This window comes from Mytilus californianus, unplaced genomic scaffold (genome assembly GCF_021869535.1).
Source record: "Mytilus californianus isolate M0D057914Y unplaced genomic scaffold, xbMytCali1.0.p SCAF_13, whole genome shotgun sequence".
In the NCBI taxonomy this organism is placed as follows: Eukaryota; Metazoa; Mollusca; class Bivalvia; order Mytilida; family Mytilidae; genus Mytilus; species Mytilus californianus.
In genome coordinates, this window is record NW_026262615.1 from 46,363,242 (window position 1) to 46,389,853 (window position 26,612).

At 31.3% G+C, this 26,612-nt stretch overlaps 2 protein-coding genes across 3 annotated transcripts in view; both read right to left on the minus strand.

Annotated features, from left to right (window-relative positions):
• The window catches only part of LOC127723767 (uncharacterized), a 285,079-nt gene that overhangs the window by 62,840 nt on the left and 195,627 nt on the right, over positions 1-26,612 (minus strand). The window lies entirely within an intron of this gene.
• Positions 10,779-26,612, minus strand: part of LOC127723769 (LDL receptor repeat-containing protein egg-1-like) — a 31,479-nt gene continuing 15,645 nt past the window's right edge. Inside the window, exons 3-6 of the mRNA XM_052230518.1 lie at positions 17,508-17,574; positions 15,544-15,663; positions 12,315-12,434; positions 10,779-11,056 (exon numbers count right to left, since the gene is read on the minus strand). Of these exons, the coding sequence (XP_052086478.1) occupies positions 10,992-11,056; positions 12,315-12,434; positions 15,544-15,663; positions 17,508-17,574 (372 nt within the window). The 3' untranslated portion in view covers positions 10,779-10,991. The remainder of the gene's footprint in view (positions 11,057-12,314; positions 12,435-15,543; positions 15,664-17,507; positions 17,575-26,612) is intronic.

A 26,612-nucleotide genomic window follows, 5' to 3' on the forward strand; every position in this document is an offset into this window, starting at 1 on the left:
TGTTGACAATACCACTGTGAAACTCCAACAAAGCATCCCAAGACAAGATAATGTTACTGGGATAAATGCATTTGATATTGTTGTTCAGTTGAGGTATAAAGTATAATATTAATGTCGATTCTTTTACATTTAACGTAAAAAAATAATGATAAAATTGAATTGAAAATTACTTTGTTAAATGCAAAATATGCGTACAGTCGAACACCAAGGTATATAAGAACAGAAAGCATATAATGAACGTTATTTAGATTATTATACTTCACGTAAAAATGCCATATTTTGATTGGCTTATACGAGGGTGTTAATTTACTCTATCCCATAGCTGAGCGGGTGACAATTGTTTTGAATGTTACCCTCTCGTGCAAAGCCTCAATTGGTTTCTTCAATTAGTAACCAGATTTTATAACTGTCACATGTGCGCTTGAAAGTAACGAAGATAAGCAAATAGCTGTAAAATTCTAAATGACACAGATTTTTAACAAAAACAATAGGCGAGATGTTTGCCGAAGTTTTAGAGGATGATATATCTGATTTACTGGAGACAAAAGACACAAAGTCAACAAAAAGATTGATACCACACAGTGTAAAGAATTTCCATGGTTTCAAGACAATGAATTTGACATTTTCTAAACCGAAATTGATTGAAAAACTGAGACTGTTTTTAGATTCGTTCCGAAAGCTGACGAGAATCACTTGAAAAAGTCTTCCATCACAAATTATAGGTACGGATTGTCAAATTATTTGAAAGAACATTGTTCCATAGACATTACAAAGGATGTTAAATTCACCGGTTCAAAGGATGTGTTAAAGGCAGTCGTCGTTATCTTAAAGAAAAAAAGGTATGCATCTACTGACCACAAACCCCCTATTTCTAAAGAGGATCTACAGAAGCTGTATAACACTAACAGTATTGCAATCAATACAACCACAACTTATGGTTTACAGAAAAGGGTATGGTTTGACATAATGTTCTATTGATGCAGGAGAGGCCAGGAAAACTTGAGATCTATGACAAAAAAAAACATTTGCTATTAAAACAGATTCCAGTGGAAGAGAGTATAACAGCAACAGCAGTATACCGCTGTTCGAAATTCATAAATCGATTGAGAAAAAAACAAATCCGGGTTACAAACTAAAACTGAGGGAAACACATCAAATATAAGAGGAGAACTACGACACAACAGAAACACAACATTAAAATGTAACACACACAGAAACGAACCATAATATAACAATGGCCATTTTCCTGACTTGGTATAGGACATTTTAAGAAAAAAAATGGTGGGTTGAACCTGGTTTTGTGGCTAGCCAAAGCTCCCGCTTTTATGGCAATGTTAAATATAACATTAAAATGACAACAATACATGACAGGACTACAATACAAATAAATGGGAGAACATATGGGACAGAGAAACATACGAATAATAGCTAACAAAAGGTACCAGGTTTAAAATCTAATACGCAAGACGCGCGTTTCGTCCACACAAGACTAACCAGTGACGCTCATATAAAAAAAGTACGAAAGCCAAAACAAGTACAAAGTTGAAGAGCAAAAGTTCCAAAAAGTTGTGCCAAATACGGCTAAGGTTATATGTCTGGGACAAGAAAATCCTTACTTTTTAGAATAATTCAAACTTTTGTAAACAGTAAATTTATAAAAATGACTATATAATAGGTATACATGATAACACCGAAGTGGTGACTAACTACAGAATAAAAACGGATACATAAAACAACATAAACCAGCACATGTATTTGTATCAACAAATAGATGAATATGATAAAAATCATCGTGATGAAGATACCCCTGATGATACAGTCGGTAAAGCAAGGATGTTCGCAAGAGTAGGCGATCCTCTTAGTAAAGTTTTATCATTTAAATTGTATCTGGAAAAACTGCACCCGGCTCTCAATGATTTATAGCAGCGGACAAAGGATTCCTATGATATAAGTGACACAACATGGTATTGTAAAGTTCCTTTTGAGAAAAAAACAATTTAGCAGTAATGATGCCTGAAATTTCCAAGAAGGCTAAACTTTCTAGAAGGTACACGAACCACTCTATCCGTGTAACATCCATTACTGCAGTGGATGAAGCAGGCATAGAAGCTAGGCATACAATGAGAGCCGGTGGACATGGAAGTGAAGCCTCATTCCGTAGTTATTCTAAGAGACTAAGCGATAATAAGAAACGTGAGATGTCTGACGGTTTAAATAACATACTTCAAGGTGACAATATTAATCATGAACTTCAGTCTGAAGGTGATCACAATGTAACTGAGAATACACCAGATGCACATCCATTACTTGGGCTCAGTGCTACTGAAATAGAAGCTTTATGTTCATACGAAACCACATTGGAAGAAATTCCTGTCATGCCTATGGATATTACGGTTGCGCCGAAAGATGTTTGTGTATCTGATAACCAAAACAAGGAAATCTCACCTCATCCAGCTGGTTCTTCAAACTTAAGCTGTCCATGAACAATGTCCAGCCATGGTTGAACACTCACACAATGAATTAATGTCCGAATATTACTAACAGTGTGGTCAATTTCAACATTCACAAATGATTTTCAAAATTGAATTGTTTCACCAACTAAACAGTAACTGTTAAATTTTATTCTTTGTTGAATTTTTATTTTCCCATGTTACAGCTTTCTAAATCAAAGGTTATAAAGAGTTAAGGAATATTCCCCACCATTTCTTACATCGGTAATCAGTATTGCTTATTGGGGGCATAATTTCATTAATACTTAACATACATGTATGTCAATGTAGAATTTTTAATTACTGTAAGATAACAGAAATAAGAATATTGTCTCATATACACATCTACCTGACATTTGTGTTCTTCAAATTTGATACATATTTCATATGAAATGGAGAAAATACAACAATAAAAACTTTTTTCATCAATTCTTTAAGAAGAGAAAAAAAAAACGAATGACTGTTCTGACAGACAGTTAAATTTAATTCTATTTTGAATTGTTTCAAATATAACTATCGAATTTGAAAAAAAAAATGTCAGGTAGATGTGTACATGAGACAATATCTTTATTTCTGTTATCTTACAGAAATGTCAATAAAAGTTAGTAATTATCAAAATATATCATGATATAAAGTTGCAATATTTTTCCAGATAAAAATAACAGAACATTACACATAATGTAAACCTAAATCATGTCAATGTCATTTTTTCTTGAAAGTAGGCTAACGTACTTTAAAGCCCATTTTTCAAAAATTGCACCATACGATTTTTTGACGACAAGTCAAAATGTAAAGTTTAGTCTTTTAACTATCGATATTGTAATTTATAGCCATAAAGTCCGAATGACAATTAAACTCTAATAAGCGACTTTTTCTCACTCGATCACCCTATAGGTAAGTTGACTTACAAAATGATATAAAATCAATAAATATCAAAACTATAGAGTGATCATCATTTTCATCGGTGTCCTATAATATTTAAGTAGGATAAGTCACATGGTAAAAAGTAAAAAACACATTAAAAGCACATTTATATTGTTTTTGTTTTGATTGGAAGGCTGTTACACTATTTTTACTTACTCCAATAAATTAACAAAAAGATCTGAAGAGAAGCTTTTTTATTTATAGACCAAAAATTATGAAATGAGTTCGTTTATATCATACCATAACATTATAACTATGTAATAAACGGGGAATATCTAGAAGAGATACAACGACAGTTGATGCAGTTTTAACAGACTTAATTTAAAATACACTTTACCGCCGTGCTGATCATGCATTCGGCTTGCATGACATGACGGAATAATTCGTTTGTTTAGAAATATATCATGTCTTAAGAACTAAAACAAGGATAATACTTTTACAAAATCGAAAAAAAAAAAAAAAATTGATTGTAGATAGTTTCCCTTCGTTCAAGGTTCTAGGTTCACATGATATTTCAAGCTTGCGTTATAAAAGACATGTTTGACGTTTCTTAAATCATTTATCTATCTATTCATGTTATTTGTATATTTATATTTTATACAAAAGAAAATCGACATTTCAATTATCTAAAATCTTTCTTACTGTTCAATTTGTTCAATCATATACGTCAGTAGGTATATCAATATTTCTGGTACGGAATGTCCTCTTGTTTGTCATTAAATTACAAGTAAATTCATAAAATAAGTAATTTTGGATTTAAAGCTAGTTCCTGAAAATTCGAATCCGATTGTGGATAATATCGAAAAAAATATACATACTTACCAAGAGAGGTATGTTCAGACAATGATGACGAGAAACTATAATCCCATGGATTTATAAGACTTTAGAGGAAATTATGATATTTAATTTTAGATTCATTACTAAATTTGAGAATATTCATGAGGCCAATTACTTTCAGATATTGGTATTTTACTTTAATTATACCACTACAATTTTCTAAATTGATTTAAACTTGTAAAGGCTATATCACAATCAACTTTTTTATGAGCTTAATTTTAAACACTTGATCAATTCTTTATACGTTGTGGCTAAACATTTTGAAATGACTCTTATAGTAGCTAATCATGAATAAATAGTCACCAGTAAGCCTTAAAGTTTGCGTTGGCTGCCCTTTTCGGTGAATTATAACATCTTTGGAGTAAATTCGATGTTTTTCGAAGTTGACATTTTATTTGTTACACTGACACATTAAAACACTTGCATGGTATTATATTTGCATTTAATTGAGCAACCATTATAACAGTCTTCTAAATACCATATGATAATTTGAATATATTGTAATTTCCAGTCGTTATTTGTATTGAAAAAAAAAATACCGCTGGATTGACAACAACACTTTAGTGGACTGCAAGTTTTATTGTGTCGACTAGTTTCGCCGATTAGATCGGCGTCTTTAGTGACTTCACCTTCACTTCACCACAAAGGCGTTGGTTCAGCAGCTTCTTATTCTTATTGTATTGAAACATGTGAAAAAGTAGAAAGGGTTAGTTAACCGTACAATATATATTTTCATACAGGCATCTTTGCATGGATGATATTTAATACAATAACTATAGACAGAATACAAAGTTGAAGGTTTTACATATAATATTTTCAAATACTGTAAATTCAGAAATTACTGCGATGTTTTTATTATTGCGAAAAATGCGACAGGGTTATAAACGCAATAATTTAAACTCGAATTATAAAATTTTGTATATGAATTAAACACGATTTTTCTCAAAATCGCAAAAATTAAAATCGCATTTTAATCTTAAATGACAAAATCGCAATAATAATTGCACGCAATAATTTCTGAATTTACAGTAATATTTAAATCAGTGCTAATCGTTGCTGTTGAACTCAGTACTAAGACAATATTTTGACGCTTATTTTTGTCTAAAGTTTAAAAAAACACTTGATATGACAAACATGTTTTTGTTTCCCACAGACAAAAAAAGGTTTCTTCCTATTCAATTTTGATTAGAGTAAACACCCGTCTTGTTATCAGTTTGCCAGTGTTATTTTGTTATATATGATGCTTGTACAGTTAGATACAACTGATTTAAATGTGCGGTTGCTTTTGAAAATATAAGCCTAAATAAACTATTAACTCAACTTGTTAAGGGTATACGCTGTAACACTGTGGTATGATCTTTGAATATTGTATATTCTAATATTTACATTGATTTTGTTATCAAATGCTAAAAAATGTAAAATACAAAGGCACCGAACGGGAAATCCCTTATCAAATGACAATATCAAAAGCTCAAACACAAAAACGAATGCATATTCCTGACTTGGTACATATAAAAAAGAAGATGTGGTATGATTGCCAATGAGACAACTCTCCACAAGAGACCAAATGACACAGAAATCAACACTTACAGGTCAACGTACGGCCTTCAACAATGAGCAAAGCCCATACCGCACAGTCAGCTATAAAAGGCCCCGAAATGACAATGTAAAACAATTCAAACGAGAAAACTAACGGCCTAATTAATGTACAAAATTATGAACGAAAAACAAATATGTAACACATAAACCAACGACAATCACTGAATTACAGGCTCCTGACTTGGGACAGGCACATACATATATAATGTGGCGGGGTTAAACATGTTAGCGGGATCCCAACCCTCTCCCTAATCCTGGGTCAGTGGTGCAACAAAACACTACAACAACTGTACAAAACAATAAACACATTACGCATATGATCAACAGCAACAACCACTTAATTACAGGCTCCTGACTTGGGACACTGTCAGGCACATATAGAATGTGGCGGGGTTAAACATGTTAGCGGGATCCCAACCATCCCCCTAACCTGGGACAGTGGTGTAACAGTACAATATAAGAACGAACTATAAAAATCAGTTGAATGAGGCTTAACTCATGAGATGGATAAAATACAAACACTACAAATACAAGTGGACTTGACCGGGTAGTTGTACATCCAAAAAACAAAAAGACACTAAGTACAGATCTGAGAGTACTCGCAGTTACTGACAGTTAGTTCAAAGTCACTAACAACTAATAAAATGAATCATGCATCTAAGATTAAATTATCAATCCGTACACATCCAACATCCAATGGATTTAGTGTAAAGACGTCATAAACAGTCAGCGAAAAACATGACCTTGTGCAATGCCAAGATACAGGTATCGACATATTGTAGATCGATGAACGTGTATATGTATATAGCAATAATATTTAGTTTGCTTTTAAATTGCTGATAACAAAATCAATATTAGTACCAATAAAAACAATATTTAATGATGTAATTACAGTGTTGAATTTGGAAACCTTTAAGAATAAGTTTATTTAAAGGATCGACAAGTTTACCAGGATCGTTTCTAAATTTCCGGGCACGGTAAACAAAATTGCCGTAAAAATGAGGATGTGCAATCCCGTTTGAAATAAGTTTTCTACAGGTACAACTAAACTTCAAAACCAAATCTTTATATCTGTGGAAGAATTTAGTAAAGGTTTAAAGTAATTTGTGGTAACGAAATCCCTGGCTTAATAATTTACCAGTAATACATAGATTACATTCGTTAAAATCAAAAACGTCACAACAGACACGGGCATAGCGAACGAGCTGTGAAATATAAACACCGTAAGATGGTGCCAACAGAACATCACCATCCAAAAAGGGAAAATTAACCATAGGGAACGAAAAATCGTCACTTTTGTCGTAAATTTTAGTGTGGAGTTTCCCGTGTTAAACCGAAATATCTTAATCTAGGAAAGAACAGTTGTTACCGTTTAAATTTGATTTATTTAAAGTAAGTTCCTTTGGGTAAATTTCGGCAGTATATTGAGAAAATTCTTGATTATTTAACGAAAAAATATCATCAAGATAACGGTAAGTGTTGTTGAATTTATCAGTTAAATGCAATGTACACTGGTCTTTAATGAGTTTGGTCATAAACTGTGATTCAAAACAGTACAGAAACAAGTCTGCTATTAAAGGGGCGCAATTAGTGCACATAGGAATACCTACAACCTGTCGATAAACTTTGTTGCCGAAACGTACATAAATATTATCAAGGAGAAAATTAACAGCTTCCATCATCTCATCACACCTCAAGTAAGTATATCTTGCATATTTACCTTTCTCATTAGAGAAGAACGTTTTAAATGAGTTGCAGCAAATATATTTGCTTTCAGATTTACCAAACGACCATTTAATTAAAAAGTCAAATTTTTGTTTGATAAGATTGTGTGGAAGTGTAGTGTAAAGAGTACAAAAGTCAAAACTGTCAACAGAATCAAAAGGACCATCAAAAGCACGTAATTTATCTAAAACATCCAAAGAATTTTTTACACTCCAAAAACAGTTAATTCCACTATTTTCATATATTTTATTACAATAGTTTATGATAAGCTCTTTGATAGTAGCTAAGGAACTTGTTAAAAGCACTGAAAGATTAGTTGTAGAACACTTACTAGAGGCAGAGATGAAACGATATTTTACTGGTTTTTTGTGTAGTTTAGGTAACCAATACATAGTAGGGACCTTCAAATGTTTAGAAGAAGCCTTAAGCTGTGATGTGGTTATGATATGTTTGTTAACTATATGAGTCTCTGTGGGGCGCATGGACTTGAATGTAGATGAATTTAAAATTTCATTCTTCAGAACGTCCGTGTAATATTTACGGCATACCACCACCACATTGTTGGCTGCTTTGTCGGCCGGTACAAATACAAACCGCTTTGAAAATTCTTGAAGTTTATTTCTTTTTCTGTAAATGGGCGTATTATGTACTCTATTATTTATTTCTAAATTTTTTTTCAAAATATTCTATTATCTACCACATTCATACATTTATTTAAATACGAATCAAGAGATTTTTCATCAGATTTTTTCCGTTTACACCACTTTTTACAAAACGAGGAAAGAGCATCTTTGGTGACCTGACGACACTGTTTCCAATCTATTTTAGATGGAGGACGATATTTTGGTCCTTTTTTCAAAAAGTTTTTAACCTCTCTGTCCTGGGCGATATTGAGGTCCCCCGTAATAACATCACCATAGGGAACATATTTAAACTTCGACGATTCACAGTTTCAAGTTAAAGGAGTATTTTTTTCTACATTGACGTCTAATGTTACCGTCGTATAATTAAAAATTAAACTTCTGCTGAGTTTTTGGTATGTGTATGAAATAATAGGTGATTCTGTGTTATCAAAAATAGGGAGTTATGAAGTTTTGAACGGTAGAGTCATTAAATATACTGGATAAGTTGATAAAATCAATACCTCTGCTAATATATTTAATTTTTAGAAAATGACGTTTATGATCTTCAGGTTTGTCGATTCGCGGGAACAGCCTATGGTGGCAAAAGGCTGTAATTATACGCGAATATTCATACATCGGGCTGAAGAAAGAGATGGTGTCACACTCCTTGAAAATATCATGTAATTTACTAATTGGTATTTGACCCAGTTTACATAGTAATTGATGCCTACCATTGTTTTTAAGTATAGATAGGAGATTACCAAGTGTATAATTTATACGATGTTTATTCGTTGATTTCGATTGATACGTTTGCCATGAGACCTATTATTTCGTTGTCTTTTATCTATAATATTCATGATATCAATAGAAGAAGTTGTAGATATGTTCCCTTGTCCAAGTATATTGTCACTTAGACCCAGGGGATAAGCTGTTTGAAGTCGTTTAATCCAAGACAGTTCGATAATTTTACGGGAATCTTCAAATTGTTTATGCGATTGCCCTTGGTGTTTCTGGATCGTTTCGAGCGGTTGAAATCTAATAAATTTAATATTGTGGTTGTGATTACCTAAATGTTGATAAATTATACTTTAGAATTTCTTAGGTTTTCGGAAGCGGTATAGATGTTGCTGTGTTCGTTTAAAAAAACTCCCGTCCTTTTTCTACATATTGTATACCACGCTTTGGCTTTGTTCGTGTAACCAGATAAATGAGGCTTTGGGTTTTTCATGTAATGTCACAGGAAAAGGAAAGCCAAAAGGCTCTCCCGTTCACTGTTGACTTTATAGTATTATCAGAAGATATTCTACATCAGGTTTGTCATTGTTTGCATTGCACGGAAATATTTGTGGATATCCACCTGCATTTTTATTTAATAATCTAGCTGCAGTATCATTGCCACCTTTGACACAATTATAAAAAGTGCTAAATTTAGATGGAGAATTTCGATTGACGGCGGATTGACATGCATTTTCTTATATAGTAAATGGTGAATTGAATCCGGTTCTATAGTTAACTAAACCTTTCACTTGTATGACAGTAGCATAACATTCCTTATAACATACTTGACTTTGCGTCGCTAAACAGTAATAAACACGAATGTTTTTTTACGTATTTACTCTTAAGAATATGTGTATGTACTGATGAGTATTTAAGTCTGAGAAAACATTATTTGTATATTACATGTAGTTCTAATTGGCCCTGAACTAGCTTTCAGTAACTGAGATTTCTCTTAGATCGGTACTTAGTACTTGTTGAGTGATTTTGTAAGTAGTATATGCTTCGTGTCGAGAATTTGCAAAATGAAAATAAAATTGCATTGTAGGTCATTGATGTTTTTCCCCTTCGTACTTTATTTAATCTATTCAACATTTTGTTATTTGTGCACAACTGACAAGGCTTTTGTAGGCAACACGCGTCATTTGAATCCTGGTATCTGAAATGAGTTTATTGATTATTTTTTAAATATCTTTCTATGTTGTGATGTTACACTATTGTTTCAGAAAAAGGGTGAAGGTTTGGTACCATTAAAACGTTTAAACCCGCTGCATTTGTTTGCACCTGTCCTAAGTCAGGAATCTGATGTTCAGTAGTTGTCGTTTGTTGATGTGGTTCATAAGTGTTTCTCGTTTCTCGTTTTTATATAGATTAGACCATTGGTTTTCCCGTTTGAATGTGGCCCTTTATAGCTTACTGTTCGGTGTGAGCCAAGGCTCCGTGTTGAAGACCGTACTGTGACTTTTAATGGTTTACTTTTATAAATTTTGACTTGGATTGAGAGTTGTCTCATTGGCACTCATACCACATCTTCTTATATCTATTTATATATATAAAGATCTAAAAAGTGCACAGAACAACACCAATAGTATAAAACACCAAAAAGCATTATGAAATTTAATTATCTATAAATATTTTGGATCTTTCCTGTGGATAAATAAAGAAATTGTTTTAAGTAAACACATATTCCAACTGCCTCTAGCTAAAGAAAATAAAAGGGAGTTTTTTGTTCATGTAAATGGAACATCAATGAAATCTTTTTACTAAGTACATATGGATCACATTAAATATCTGCCATACACACAAATTAAGTAACACGTTTATTCACCAGATACAAATATTTATTGAATTATACGTTGATTTTTATCTTTTTTAAGAAATACTGCTACTTATTCAATATATTTAACATACAAAGTTCAATGAATTCTAAGAATACTATTGTTTTTTTTTATCTATTTAATAGGTATAATATCAATAATTTGCAGAGGTTAAAGCTTGCAGCATCCAATTGTCTCAATCTTCAATTTTGTAATCTTCGTTCCATTTTGCGATAACCCAAGAAATCACTAAAAGATCTTTTAGTTTCTGAAAAGAAAAGATCACAATACAATGGTACATCGTTAAAAATACGATTAGACGTAGTCCTTCTTAAACTATGAAGTAACAATTATGAAACATTCAAGGTGATACAAAAATATTCTTAGATTGAGTACAACTTTAAGCAAAAAGAAATTTGGAAATCTATTTTGAGATTATTTTGTAAAGTTCCATTAACATGTCTTGTTATAACGTAACTGTCTGAGTTGAAATAGAATCAGGTGACATGTTTTAATTATATAACTCAAATCATAAATTGAACATTTGTAATATTGTTAATATACACATGATACAGTTCTCGTTCAAAAAAGATTCTTATTGAAACAATTCTCTTCAATCTATACACATTTTTAAATTTTAAGAAAACAAACTTGAACTTATTTCCTTATCGATCTGAATGAAAGATTTATGATTTAACTTATGTAATTTTTTTTTCTCATTTTTTGTTTATCTTACTTTTTCCAAATTCACACATTAACTTAATTTTCTGAAGTCAGGAGTTGATTTAGGTATTACGATAATGTTTATAGTGATATTAAACAGTTTACAATTACAATAACGTTCAAATTTAAATTTGAAAATGTATTTTCCATAACAAACTACAATTTTGTTTAATCAGCTTGAAAACAAAACAAAAACTTTAAAAGAACTAAGGTCAGAATGTCTCTTTGAGAAATAATTTCATTTATTACTTTTAAATGAAATACTGTATTATGATTGTAAGGGAGAAGTATGTTCATATTATGACATTAAGACATTAGTATATGAATAAAAAAAAACTATAGAGTACCATTGAAATTAAGCTAAAAAGTTACGTTAATGATTGACAAAATAGAACAAGCTAATTGCAGTTATATTATTATGGTACTTATTTGAAAAATATTTCAAAAGGGCCAATTTCAAGATTTATTTGTTTCACAATACTTTATTAAAGGTCAACCTACTAGTATGTATCTATTTCAATTAACACAAATGTCATTAAATCATTGTACAATCGTGACTTCTATATGAAAAATAATTAGAAAACAGTAAATTTATTAAAAACAACCAATCAACATGATCAAAGTTACTTAATTTGGCAATATGTTTTGGATTGTAATATGCAATGCATAGTACACATTTTTGTCATGCACATTTTACTATTATGTTATATTGTGTCTTGAAATGTATGATTCAGGTAATACACGTTTTTCATTTTGTACTAAATTTACAAACAATGTACGTAGTATACTGTTTCATCCTTTACCTTTGCAATCATCCTCATCAGACCGATCACGGCAATCATAGTCTCCATCACACAGAAACCTGTGATACACGCATTGAACACCCTCTTTGCAATTTACAAATCCTCCAATACATTTGGTTACTGTCAGAAGAAAAAAACATATACTAAGTACATAATTTTAGAGGTCAATTATTCACAATTTGTATACTTGCAATTCGAAACAAAGTTACATGTAGTATGATTATTTCGACTGTTATGTAATCAAGCTAAAGTGTTCAATACAAGGATTTTGTAATTCCAAAAGATACAAGAGCAACATCTTTTCTGAATGATTTGTTTTGTAATGCATATTCTTACACTTTTCCTTAACTATTTTTCGTTTTTTTTGTAGATTTTAAAATCAAGCAAAAAATACAGATAAAAATGATCAGGTCAATCATTTTAAATGATATGAGAAAAAAACAATTTCCTACTGGATAATTCTCACTTGCTTATCAATAATTTTAGGTCTCTCTAAAATTCTTCTACAAAGATCAAAATGGATTATATATAGTTAGCTTGAAAAGACCACGATATGACAAAATATAAAACAAGTATAAATAGAAAGGAACAGCCTAATTCCTACTCTAACAATAAACAAGAAATACAGACCTTTTGATTCTCCCTTTTTAAATATAACAGGCTTTCAATGTGCCTCGACAGGCGCGTTTGTTGACCTAATAAGTCTTATTGGTGGCATTTGTATCAATAGCCTGGCATCCTGACCCAATCTAATACTTCGTCGATAGGACCAGGCGTAATACAATCCACGTGACCAACTATCAGCGCTAAACAGGAATGAATTACTGCGCATGAGCATGTTGTATAAACAAGGAATATATCGATCGCATCGTTAACTTACAGTTGATTCACGATGTTAATCAATAACGTTTGAATTATACGTGCTAAATTTTTCGAAATTTGCATTTCATATGAAATGAAAAATAATTTTCAATGAATTCGTGACAATATAAATATTTCCCGCCATGTGTCAAGAAATGACGCTATCCGACGATGCATCCTTCTAACATCCAATTGACAAAATCATGTCGTTGTATTTCGCCTGGCTCTACTGTCGAGATGTGAGCCGTGATCCCAGGCTATTGTATCAACAGTTTGAAAGTCAAATCAAATACGAAGTAAAAAATGGTTAATACCGACACAAGCGAAATGTTCCGCTTGCAGCAAGGCAAAATTATTTATAAAAATTTTCAAAGGTTATTCATCATATCAGTAGGCAAACATTAACTTTTTTATATATAGAAATGTTAATATGCTATGTTTATCAAATTTAGATATTATGTAAGCTTATGTATGAAACAAATGCATACTAGAAAAATATGATTCTGTATTGTATTTAATAAAAGTAAAAACTGTTAATAGATATGGTATGAGTGCCAAGGAGACAAATCTCCATCCAAGTCACAATTTGTAAAAGTAAACCATTATAGGTTAAAGTACCGTATTTAACACGGAGCATTGGCTAACACCGAATAGCAAGCTATAAAGGGCCCAAAATATGACTAGTGTAAAACCATTCAAACGGGAGAGCCAACGGTCTAATCTAAAAAAAAAAAAACGAGAAACGAAAAAACTTTTAAACCACACCAACACACGACAACCACTTAACATCAGGCTCCTGACTTAGGACATGTGCAAATAAATGCAACAGGTTTAAACGTGTGAATAAGTACCAACCTTCACCCTTTCCTGAAACAAGAGTGTGACATCAGAACAAAGAAAGACACATTATAAATTTTTATTGAAAATGAAATAACTCAAACAAAAGACATATTAACACAAGTGAACCCTGAACAAAAAACATTTTCTATGACACAATGTAAATACAAAATCAATAGAATAAGGGGTGAGATGTTAAACAATTTCAGAAAGACAACCATAACCTTGAACAAAATGCCGCCGAATAGAATAATGTGCACAGGTAAATGAAAATAATTTCGTTGTAAGGTATATAGTAATGGAAAACGGAAATGTTTTTTTCAATATAAATAATTATGATGTTCATAGTACAAGAACAGAAGTAAAAATGTATAGTCATACCAAACACTTATCAAAGCTGGTATATATTAGAATAGAGAGACGAGATATAACAATAAAAAATTAAACATTAACAAACAAAAGAGCAATTAAAATTGTATTTACAGGTCAAATTAACACGGAAGAACGATTTGAGAGAACTCGCATTTACTGAAACCTAGTTAAAAGCCGAAAACAATTAATAATAAAAAAATCATGCATCAGAGACTAAAATCAACTAAAACACATCCCAGGGATTTACTTACTTAACGTCATGAACAGTCAAAGAAGACATGACTTGTACAATGCAAAACAAAAAGTATCAATAGGCAGTAGAATAGTTAGGAGTTAACCTGTATATAGAAATAAATGAAAGTGGATGTGTATTTATATATCCGGTTTGAAAAGAATACAAATTTAGTTATGTTTTAATTTGTTGATGACAAAATCGATATTTGTGCCAATGTAAACTATATTCAAAGATCTAATTACAACATTGGTAAGATAAACTTTACTAATATGTTTGTTTAAATGTTCGAACATATCTACATGTGGTTTATATTTGCAAAAGTCCAGATCTTCATCTGATTCATCTGGACAATCATTGTATTCTTTACACATGTCAACAATATGAACACAATGAAGATAATCCTAACATTTAACAAGTACTTTCCGACATTTGGCTGCTGTAAGAAATAAAAATCCTCCGTTTAAAAGGTTTAATTTTATTTCATTTATATGTTTCCGAGTTTAGTGTGACGTCCATTTTCACTGAACTAGTACACCATTTTATCTAAAGGCCAGCTGAGGACCACCTATAGGTACGGAATTTTCTCGCTGCGTTCAAGACTCATTGGTGGCCTTCGGCTGTTGTCTGCTCTTTGGTCGGGTTGTTGTCTTTTTGACATATTCCCCATTTCCATTCTCAATTTTATTTTCTAATAAGTCTTACGTGTCAGATGAACAATTCAAACATTTGTTTGCACAACAGTTCCATATTGCTAGAATAAAACTTTCAATACATTTGCAATAGACATGCACATAAAAAAAATGAAAGATTCTGTTATCAAAACAGAGTAAGTTGTTTCTGGGATATTAAACAATCAGTTAAAATTTGGTCGTCAGGGGTATACAATTGCAAACAATTTATCTAGTATACTATTTCATCATTTACCTTCGCAATCATCTTCATCAGATTTATCACGGCAATCATAGCCTCCATCACACAGGAACATGTGATGCACACATTGAATACCATCCTTGCATTTTACATATCTGTCGTGACATGTTGTTGCTGTAAGAGGAATATCTATTCATGTATATTTAAAGGTCAGTTGTCACAATTTGTGCACTTTTGATCACTTTTAATGTCATTATTACCATGTCGACGTTTTTGTGATCAACATGTCTTGAAAAGGATAGATAAAACAACTGAGTGTATGATTTTTACTAAGTTAATTTTCTTTCGAGCATTTAAAACTAGTAAAAACATTCGTTTGATCGTTTCGGCGTTTATGTCATTAGCATGCGTTGATAGGGAGTATCAAATACGAACTTTCAGAATTCGTAGTTTTTAGTGGAACCACTGCTTCTTGAAATAGACCAAAGACATATGACTCCTTTGATTTTTATTTATATCGAAAAAACCTAGGTTTTAGTATACCTAAATGTAACTAAAATTGATTTTTGTACCAATTCATTTTCCGACTTTAATGCAAGTGGTTTATTACATTTCCAACACTTAATTGTAATTAATCCATTATAATCATAAGATGTCATACGCTGACATGGTAGCAATCAAAGGAAAATCCTCTCATTTAGGGACAGATATTAGATTGGTATTTTACAGTACCTGCTCACTTAGGTGTTACTAATTCAACGATTAATTAGCGGTCATCGATCAGTCAAGTTCGCGTCAAACTCGAGTCACCAATCCGTCAGACTTATGGCAAACATATTTGACTGATCGGACGGATCGGACAAATTGACCTTTCGAGCGGATTGAACCATACTACTCCATATGATGAACTCGTACAAATTACGGAATCTTAGTTTCGTTTCATTTAATTAAAATGATGCCATGAATATACGAAACGTTCAAGTACAGAATATCATTTTTTTTTATTTATTATATAGAGAAGTTTTAAAAATAAAAAATGAGAGAAGTATGCAAATAAAACTAAATTTAAATATTATAATAAATGTATAATAATTTTCGTTTTCATTTTCAAAACTGGTTATTATTTCTTTTCAATCCCAAAAAGTGCTAAAACAGTGTTATGGCGATAATTTTTTTTTTTTTATTTTCCGAAAATGCTCCGAAAAATGAATGAAATGATCATTATTCAAATTACTGTGAATTATTTCAATAAAATACAGAGATGCGCAAGTTGGAGACTCGAAAACAATGCAAACAAATTATAGAATATATTTTCTCTCAAAATTCATCATATACATAATATAGTTTTGGGCACAACCCAACAAAAATATTCATATCCATTGATGCTTTTAGTGTAATTAAATCTTAATGAAATGAGAAAAAAAATGCACTCCTATCTAACGTAAAGAAGAATCTAAATACACTAATCCTTATATTATTCAAATGTATCCAAATTAACTTATCAAACGTCAATTCAAACAATTGATTGCTATGATCTATGCAGTATTTTTGACAAAACGTGGAAATATTGGTATTTTAAAACGTTTAAACCATTGAAATCAACAAATAATTGCTTTCTTAATGGAAACAAACTAAAGTATAAGTATATTTATCCTTGTATTATTATTTATATATTTTAAAAATTACTTAATATTTAAAGGCATTAATAACGTTTGGTTGCAATTGATGTTGCATTAATTCTAATATAGAAGAAAAATATGAATTTTTAAGTAATGCAAGCAACAATTAAGTATATTTTCCCTGAAATCTAGCATATTTTATAAAACAACAACCAATTATGATGAAGACCCTACATCAACTGTTAAGATGAAGAACAGGAATAAAAGCCCTATTCATTGATAATTTTCTATGTTTTCTATGTATTGTGTGCGATTTTGTCCCATGTACATTGTCTACATATCCTTTCATTTTCTATTGAATATAAAGAAATTTTAGTTTTTATCAATTCACTAACTCACCTGATGTAGAAAACAATGTGCAGACTCCATATACAAAGAGGGTCAACAGAAGATACTTCATTTTGTCCTGTAGTAATACATGGAAGATTAAATAAGCACTGTCAAAAGTATCATATCATTTGTAAAATAAATGCTATTTGAATACAATCCCTTATCTTAATTTTGTTTCGTAGTGTTCTTTGTATTTATCTTTGTAAATATTTAACCTGTACAGTTAAGTTTTTTTTGGGTAAAATTCTTTTAGCGTGGCTCGGCATTAATACATCCTGTCATTATTTTATTGTGGTATGGTTATTTTATTGTATGCCTATCCATCAATTTTGCTAATGTGCTTTGTCTCAAGAGTGTATATATGCTATTTTTGTTGTTGATTACATAGTTGATTTTAATTAAGATTATAACATAATGTTGAACGCTGTAACAAATTTTTTGACATTTAAAATATTACGACTGTTTGTTTTGCAATCACATTGTTGTAAACATAATGGAATTGCATGCAACTGCCATACAAATGAGAGGCTTAACGAGCTTTTAAAGGTATAATCCACCATTTCATACATAAGGAAATGCCTGTAATAATTCAGGAATATGACAATTGTTTTACAAGAGTGTTCCTTCTTTTTCCGGAGCAGCTAAGATCACTCTGGTTGAAGTAGGGTTTATGTTGCTCTGTGTTTTATTTTATGAACTTTTTTTTTGTTTTTATGGCAATGGCGTTGTTAGTTTGTCTTTGCCTTATACACCTTATCGCTATTTGTCCAATCCGGAAAAAGAGTCATTTAGACAACTTCCTGTTTGGGTCAACAGGCCTTGAACAGGTAAACAAGATCATCAGTAAAGAGCTGAGGGAGGGACAAATTTGGAAGGCGATCAATACGAAACTTAGATAGATTATGATCCACTTTTTCGAAACTCAAATTATAGTCAAAAAATATTTTGTTTGAAATTTTTACGATGTTTTAAACAGATCTCATCAAAAATTATCATGCATGGTGCATTGTTCAAACAGGGCTCCAGATAGCTTCAACTGGATAAAAAAGTTGTGTAATTTTAGAACTTATCCGGAATGGAATAAATAGCGATTAGGTGTATTGCCAACAAGTGTTGTTGGTATCCTTCTATGAAGCAGATTCCAAAACTTCTCATTTATTCAAATCTTTAATTTTTTTGAAAATTCCTTCATCAATCAATTTATTAACTTGTTTAAAATTTTCGCCGCTTATATCAATATAAAACGTGGATATCTATTTCTTTTCCGTCATTCAATTAAATGCCTTTGTTTCCTTTTTGTATATGGTGGTAAATATAGCGGTGTAATCAGCAGAGAAAATCTAGGATACACTGTAGTGAAATTCTAGTTTATCTTGTTCGTAGTTGGCAATGGCGTTGTTAGTTTGTCTTTGTCTTATACATCTTATCGCTATTTGTCCAATCCGGTTTATAAAGAATTGTTCTAAAGAAAAACTACTTAAAAACTTTGCAGATCATGCAATCGGCTTGCTTGACATGTTGGGATAATTCGTTTTTTTAAAACTAATTTTGTTTTTAAGCAGATATTCAAACAGGGATAATTTTTTTGAAGTTCAAGACAATATTTAGTTGTTACTTTCCTTTCCATCATATATTGGATTAAATGATGTTTCAAACTTGTGTTATTTAATAAACTTTTCAAGTTTCCCAATCATTTATGTATTTGTATTTTTTTTTTTTTTATATTTTATTCAAAGGAACTCTAATTATATTAAATGTTGCTTGCCGTGTTTTTTCTTTTTTCAATACGACCAACCATATAAATCAGAGAGAATACTTACAATTCCTGTACGGAATCTCCTATAATTGCCATTATATATCAAGAGTAATCATAAATTTAGTAATTCTAAATTCAACAGTTCACAAATTTAGCACCGGAATATTCAAATCTAGTCACGGAAAATATTGAAAATTTCACATGCTTACCCAAGAGAGGTCTGTTCATCAAATGAGTATGAGAGGCTATTATCCCATGAATTTGTAAAACTCAAAAAGTACTTATAATATCTAATCATAGAGACATTACGAAGTTCGAGATTTTTTTTTTAATTACTGTCACATTTTTGGTATTTCAATTTTATTAGATCATTAACATTTCTAAATTGGTATTTACGTAAAAGGTTACATCACAATTTTCTTTTTTGATGAGCCTAATTATAAACATTTTATAACATGAGTATATATTGCTACAATTTTAAGAATGATTACCAGAGTAGGTAATCATATATAATTATTCACCGGGAAGACTTAAAATTGTTTTTTCCGTTTCGGCACATTTCAAAATTGATGAACTCTGTGTATATTCGGTTTTTGTAAAAGTTCACATATAATTTGTTACAATTATAGAAATTTAAATATAAAAAATTTCGAACTCCAAAGGAAAATTTAAAACGGAAAGACCTTTTTTAAATGGCCAAATCACAAGCTCAAACACACTGAATGAATGGTAAATTTATTGTCATATTACAGACTCTGCACATGTATTTCCTTATTTATAAAATTAAATCTGGTTTTATATATAGCTAAACCTTTTAACTGTCAGACAGTCGCATTGAATACCAATATATTGACAATAATGTGTGAGCAAAACAAACAGTTTAAACAGGTAAAAAAACATGCCACATTCAAAAAGTTATATACGCAGTTATTTGGGAGACCTTTAAAGTTTTCTTCTAAATAAGTTATCTAACTTATTTGGATATTGTAATTTACAGCCTTTATTGATTGTTATTTGTATAAAAATATATAAACGTTTACTTGACCATGTAGTATATGTATAAGTATAGTGAATAGGTCTGACAATTGAATTAAATAATGGATAAGACTTTAACATTATTTATTGTTCATTCAACAGCTTTTGAGATCAAATGACCGTTCTAGAAGAAAATGTTTGTACTTTTTGTAATTAAGACGATGCACATAAAACATATGCCAATTTGTACTGATTAGTCAATGCTATTTGGAATACCACTAAACAGAAGTCTATAAATCGTGTATTCAAAATGTCAAAGTACTCGTCATCCAAAACTTGTCAATTTTACAAGACTACTTCTAATCGTTTGCAATCTATGTTTTTTTATTTAAAGACTAAAAAAAGTAGCTTCTCGAACGTATTATCAGCTTGGTTGCAGGTGCTTCCGTAGTGACAATATTAACAATGGTTTACCTACTATTCTAATATTCCCCCTGGAATAATTTATAAATTAGGAAACTAATATTCCAACAGCTTCTAGTAAAGTTAGCTTGATATGCATTTATGTATTCTTTTTATCTCCCTATTGGCCACATGACTCTAAACGTTTCGACGTATTTATACATGTATGGATTTGAAATGTTTGGGTTTGATATTTTCAATAAGGGTAAACCAGAAAGCTCTAAGAAAGCAGGAATTTATTTAGTATCCCTTTCTAAACTCTGATATAATGGATTCCTTGTTTACCAACTGCGTTCTACCTTTGTTATGATTTTTTTATCTCTTCAAATTGATTCAGATTATGTTGCACATGAAGAAAAACGTTTTCCTTAATCAGATAAAAAGAAAAGTAAAAAAACGAGGAAAGCATAGAGCGATATCTGTGAGTAAAGTTTACTGATTGATTAATGGTTATATCCTCTTTTAATTAGAATGTTCACTATTTAGTTTCAAAACAAAAATCTTTTGAAAAGACTGTTATTAAATGATAAATTGATAGTATAGATATAACGGAAGAAAAACAAAAAGCAGAAATTACTGTGATGTTTGTTTGTTTGATTTTGAGATATAAGCCATTGAAAATTTGGCTGGAATGATTCACTTCGGAGCATTGGAAGACCCAGCAATATAACTTTGCATAAACATCTATAATCCTGTTTGAGGATTTTCACCAAAAGAACATAACAATCTGTAACAAAGTATGAGAATGTTCGCGGCTGTATCAATATATTAAGATTTTTTTAAAGTCTGTTTTTAATTGATAGTATTTGAATAACAGAACTTAAAAATCAAAAAATGAAAGGATCCTGTCCCTGTTTTAAGATATAAACCATTGAAAATTAGTCGACAAATGATAAACATGGCACCTTTTTCTCTTTAATAACACAGAAAAAAAGAACATTTTATAACATTTTATTATAATTACACCATATTTTATCAAGGCATATAGCATGTATAGCTTACAGTTAATCTTACAAGTATTTTGAAACGTGTAATGTCCGCAAAATTTCAGCTCATTTTCTACAATGAACGACAAATCTGTGATAGAAAATTATCTTCGTTTCAGTTGATACTTATTTTGCATTCATGATACAGGAAGATTCACAGCAATATTTACTAGCCAAAGTTTTCCTTCTTTCGGCCTATTTTGTTTATGATTTCAAGTTTTTATTAGAATGAGACAGTGTAGTTTGAATCGAATTTTTCTCTTCACAAGCCGAATTTATAGGCGCAATTGACACTTCTGCCACAATGACAATGAACAACTTTATGTCAAAAATGAAAATTTTAAAATACACCTACATGAAATAAAAAAGAAACAAAGTGAATTTGAAATTAAGGATACTACTGATACAAGATGGACTGTTTCATGCCCTGATATTTTCGCCAATATTGACACAGATGGACGACTTTACACTTAAATCTATGACTATGATGACAAACGGGATGATTTTAACTTCCCAATTATCAATTTCCCTTTTCCAAGCAGGTACATATCCTTTGCTCCGTCGTATGGTGTTTACATATCTCATGTAATTGATACGTTATGTTATGCTCTTGCATGTTCACACTAAACTGACTTCATATACAGGAAAAGTGTACTCTTCACGCAGAAACTGCTTCAACAGAGTTATAAGGTGGAAAGATTAAAAATGACACTCCGTAAGTTTTATGGACACCATCACGAATAGGTTGATCTATACGATGTGTCGGTGACTAAACTAACTAATGACATTTTACCATGTTTACCACGTTTTAGATTGTGGTTCAACATCTATGTCGTCTGTCTTCGTCTGTCTATTCCCGAATATGACTGTTATACCGTATGTGAATTTGCATTGCTACAACATGTCTCGGTATTTTGTACGTACACCATGCATGTATTTATTTTTGATGTTTTTGTTATCGTTTCGATTGGATATGTTGTTATGTCAAATCGTTTGTAATCCAAATAATTATAAAATCGCCTTTCCATAACACCATTGTCATGAACATTGTTTGGACGAGGTTAGTGAAAATTATTGTATAAAGTTCGAGATTGCATGTTAGTTACGTAAGTGCGTCACTGTTTTTTTTTTATATCATGTGGTCTTTATCGTTGGTGGAGTATGTTCGTTGTTCTTCTGTGGTTTACATGTTGTGTTGACTATTTAATTCATATCATTTGTTTGTCCGTTCTTCTGTTATAAATGTTCTTTCGTGCGTTTGTGCTGTTTTTTTGTCTTGTAGTTTTGTCATTTTAGCGATATTTTTTTTAACATTGTCATGAATCGGGCTAACCAATAACCCAGGTTAAACCCACCATTTATTTCTTGAAATATCCTGTACCAAGTCAGGAATATTGCAGTTGTTATAAAATAGGTCGCTTCTATGCATGTGAGCGTTTGTTTTTGTTGCACTTCTGTGTTTCTGTTGTATCTTCGTTTTCCTCTGATAGTTTATATGTTTCCCCGGTTTTAAGTTTTAACCTGAATTTGTTTTACGGCTTTTGAACACCATTATACAACTGTTGCCTTTATTGTGCACAAAAAAATCAAAACCGTGACAACACATTCTGTCAAAAACAAAAGTGGAAAATCAGTCAAATATAAGCTGTTACGCTTGAACTCTTTACTAATGAAATAATGCACAGACGGCGGTAAATGATTTTTAATTAAACATAAGTATAATGGCACAATATCTACTAAACAAGACAGGCAAACTTTTCAAAATCATTAAATTATAATCCTGGTACCTTTGATAACTATTTATTCAAAATATTGAATTGTCAACAAAAATATTTGAACACATCAACCATCATTGACCCTATTCACACTTCATTACGTACGAAAATTATACAGGCGTGTATCATTAACCATCATGTTTTAAAACTAAGGATGGAATGTATAATAAAAAGGACAGCAATATTGGAATACAATGACAGGAAAATGTTGTCCTCATCAATTTTGAGTGCCATAGTAGTTTTCATATCTCAGGTTGATTCGTATACCATAAATATGTGGCTGAATCACCCAAAACTGACCAAGTATTATACATGTAGTGTATAGAATAAAAATGTATGCACGTATCCTGTTTAGTATACATGTGGTATATGTGTTAACTCAGGATATTTTGTAAAATCAAGATGACAGCACTATTGAAACATGATGACTTCACAATGTTATCAGCCTCAATTTCGAATGACAAATACTGTTTGCATTAAAATAATCTAAATTTTATCAAAAAATCAGTACTGTTCATATCCCCGAATAATCCAAAAAGTCTGCAACGCGATGATTTATCAAACGCAAGCCTGCCCACATATCTGGTCTGAAGCAGCCCTTTCTACTGCACTGGTCTAGAGCAGACTTGTAAATATATCTGCAGCAGTCATAAAAAAGCAGACATAGGTCTTGTCTGCTACCGACGTGCTTGTCTGCTTAACATTCCCATGTTAACTTGGAAGGAGTCATTAATGTACAAAAAGGAGATGTTGTATGATTGCCAATGATACAACTATCCACCAAAGTTCAAATGAAGTGGATGTAAGCCGTTATATGCAACTTACGGCAATTCTACTCAAATTAAATTTTTGTAAAGGTAACGCACCCATCTATTATTATCATGTTTAGCTTAATAGAATGTCACTAAAAAAAAGTGAAATAATAATTTTGTTTGTCTATTTTTAATGGACAGTTCTGTTTGTTCTCCGACAACTGATGCGTTTAATTGCACTTTGGTATATTTCTGCTATACACTTGTTATTGTCCGTGTACTTATACATGTTATACCTCATTAGTTTTTAAACATTTGGCTCTGAGCGTCTTGAAGTTGACGCCGATAGAGCGGACAAGCGCATACAATTTACAAAGTGATATTTGATTTTTGTTTATCTTCGATTTTCAGTTATAAAGGTTTCGATTGAAAAGGTCATGAATCATGTATCTAATTAGAAAAACTTTATGATTAGGCCGCACGATATTTATTCCCTTTCAATCAGTAGACCGGTAACTAATATAATACAATATTCAATATTGGTTTAAATCGTGTATTACAAACCTGTTCGTGCATTTTTTTTATTATTATTCAAAGCAAAATAAGTATCTAAGATACCTGGGACGATCTCACTACACAAAAGATCTCTTTTGTTTACTAATTGTACCTCGAACTTATTAACCCGATATAGGTCTTTAAGTTGCAGGTTTATATACTAAAAGTCAATCGGGTATGACTAATTAGAAACGCCCTCTTAGAATCGGGGGGTCCAACATAGGATCAGGTAAAAAATGACTTATCAATCTGTACAATATATATATATTTATTTAAACTACCCCTTTACATCGGAAGCAAACACCAACGAGGTACTAGTGTTTGCGTCATACAAACTATACATACAAAAAATACAGTGTACGTAAGTAAAAACATCTCTATACTTAAAAATGTTAATATATTCGTAAAAGTATTTCTTTTAAAATCCAAATTTGACAATAAACATTTATAAAAGTGAATAAAAGAAACCGTAAAAGTACATTGCAATAGTTGTATCTTGAACATTATTAAAAGACTACACACACACACATATATATATATATATATATATATATATATATATATATATATAATATAGATATATAAACAAGTCTAAATTGAAAACAACGTTCAAACTTATGATTGGGTTGGATAAAAACCGCAATTTTTATACGTGTGCACGCAAATCAAATTTCTTGTTAGGGGGGGGGGGGGGGGGGGTCTAAATACAGCACAAAAAACATTTCTAAAAAGCCAAACCAGTGAAAAAGTATATTTTAACAAAACGCATTTGACTAACAGGTCGAACAACTGATGTTCTTAAACCCTGCTGACTGCCATTGGCGATTGCCAAATAAACGGATCACCGATGTAATAAATGGATCTTAATTATAAATTTAATACTAAACAGAAAACAATAAACTTGCGGAAAAGATGGTATACAGCAAACAATATGTGCAAAGGTTTTTGTACACCCTATCAGGATTTCGACAATTAATGTCTCTTCAGTGATGTTAGGAATCAAAACGGTATTTAGAAAGCCATACAATTTACCTCAATTTAGGAAGACTCTTGAATTTTGAGGTGTAAAATAGGATGAACGGATCATATATATATATATATATATATATATATATATAAGTCTAGAGATTTGCACAACGATACTAATATAAGATGGTATTATACGAAGATGTTGTTAATAAATCGTGTTGACAAATATTTCGGCTTAACAAATAGCCTTCTTCGGTGTCAATTATTTTAACAATACTGATAATATGTATAAAAATAGCTCAATAATACAGGTAAGTTTTGGTCTATTGATTTAATCCAAAATCCTGAACATCATAATATAAAACAAAACTCAATACTCAAATATACGTGACTGTGTATATTTACAACCCAAAATGAGTGAAAAATAAAACTTAGTATTTTTTATTGATGCCGTTTGGATGATGTACATTTAGTTCCTTTATCCAAAAGCTTTCCCGAACCTGTCGCTGGGCATCACTCCAGTGAATGTTCTGTTCAATCACTAGGATCTTCATGCGGTTAAAGTCATCAAGTGTGTGACCAGACTGTCTGAAATGCTGAGAAACTGGGAGAAGTGGCTTCTTAGAGATATCACTCCTATGGCCATTGAGGCGTTTGTGGAAAGGCTGCTTTGACTCACCAACATATTGGAGGCCACAAACCGAACATTCTAGAATGTAAATAACATTCATACTTTTGCAGTTAACATTGCAAAATATCTTATAGTTATTTTCGGTTGCCTTACTGTGAAAAGTTGATGAGTGATTCATCTGTAGGCAGCATTTGCAGCGTTTTTCATCACACGAACGACATTCTCCAGAAGTACTTCTATTATTAGACACTTC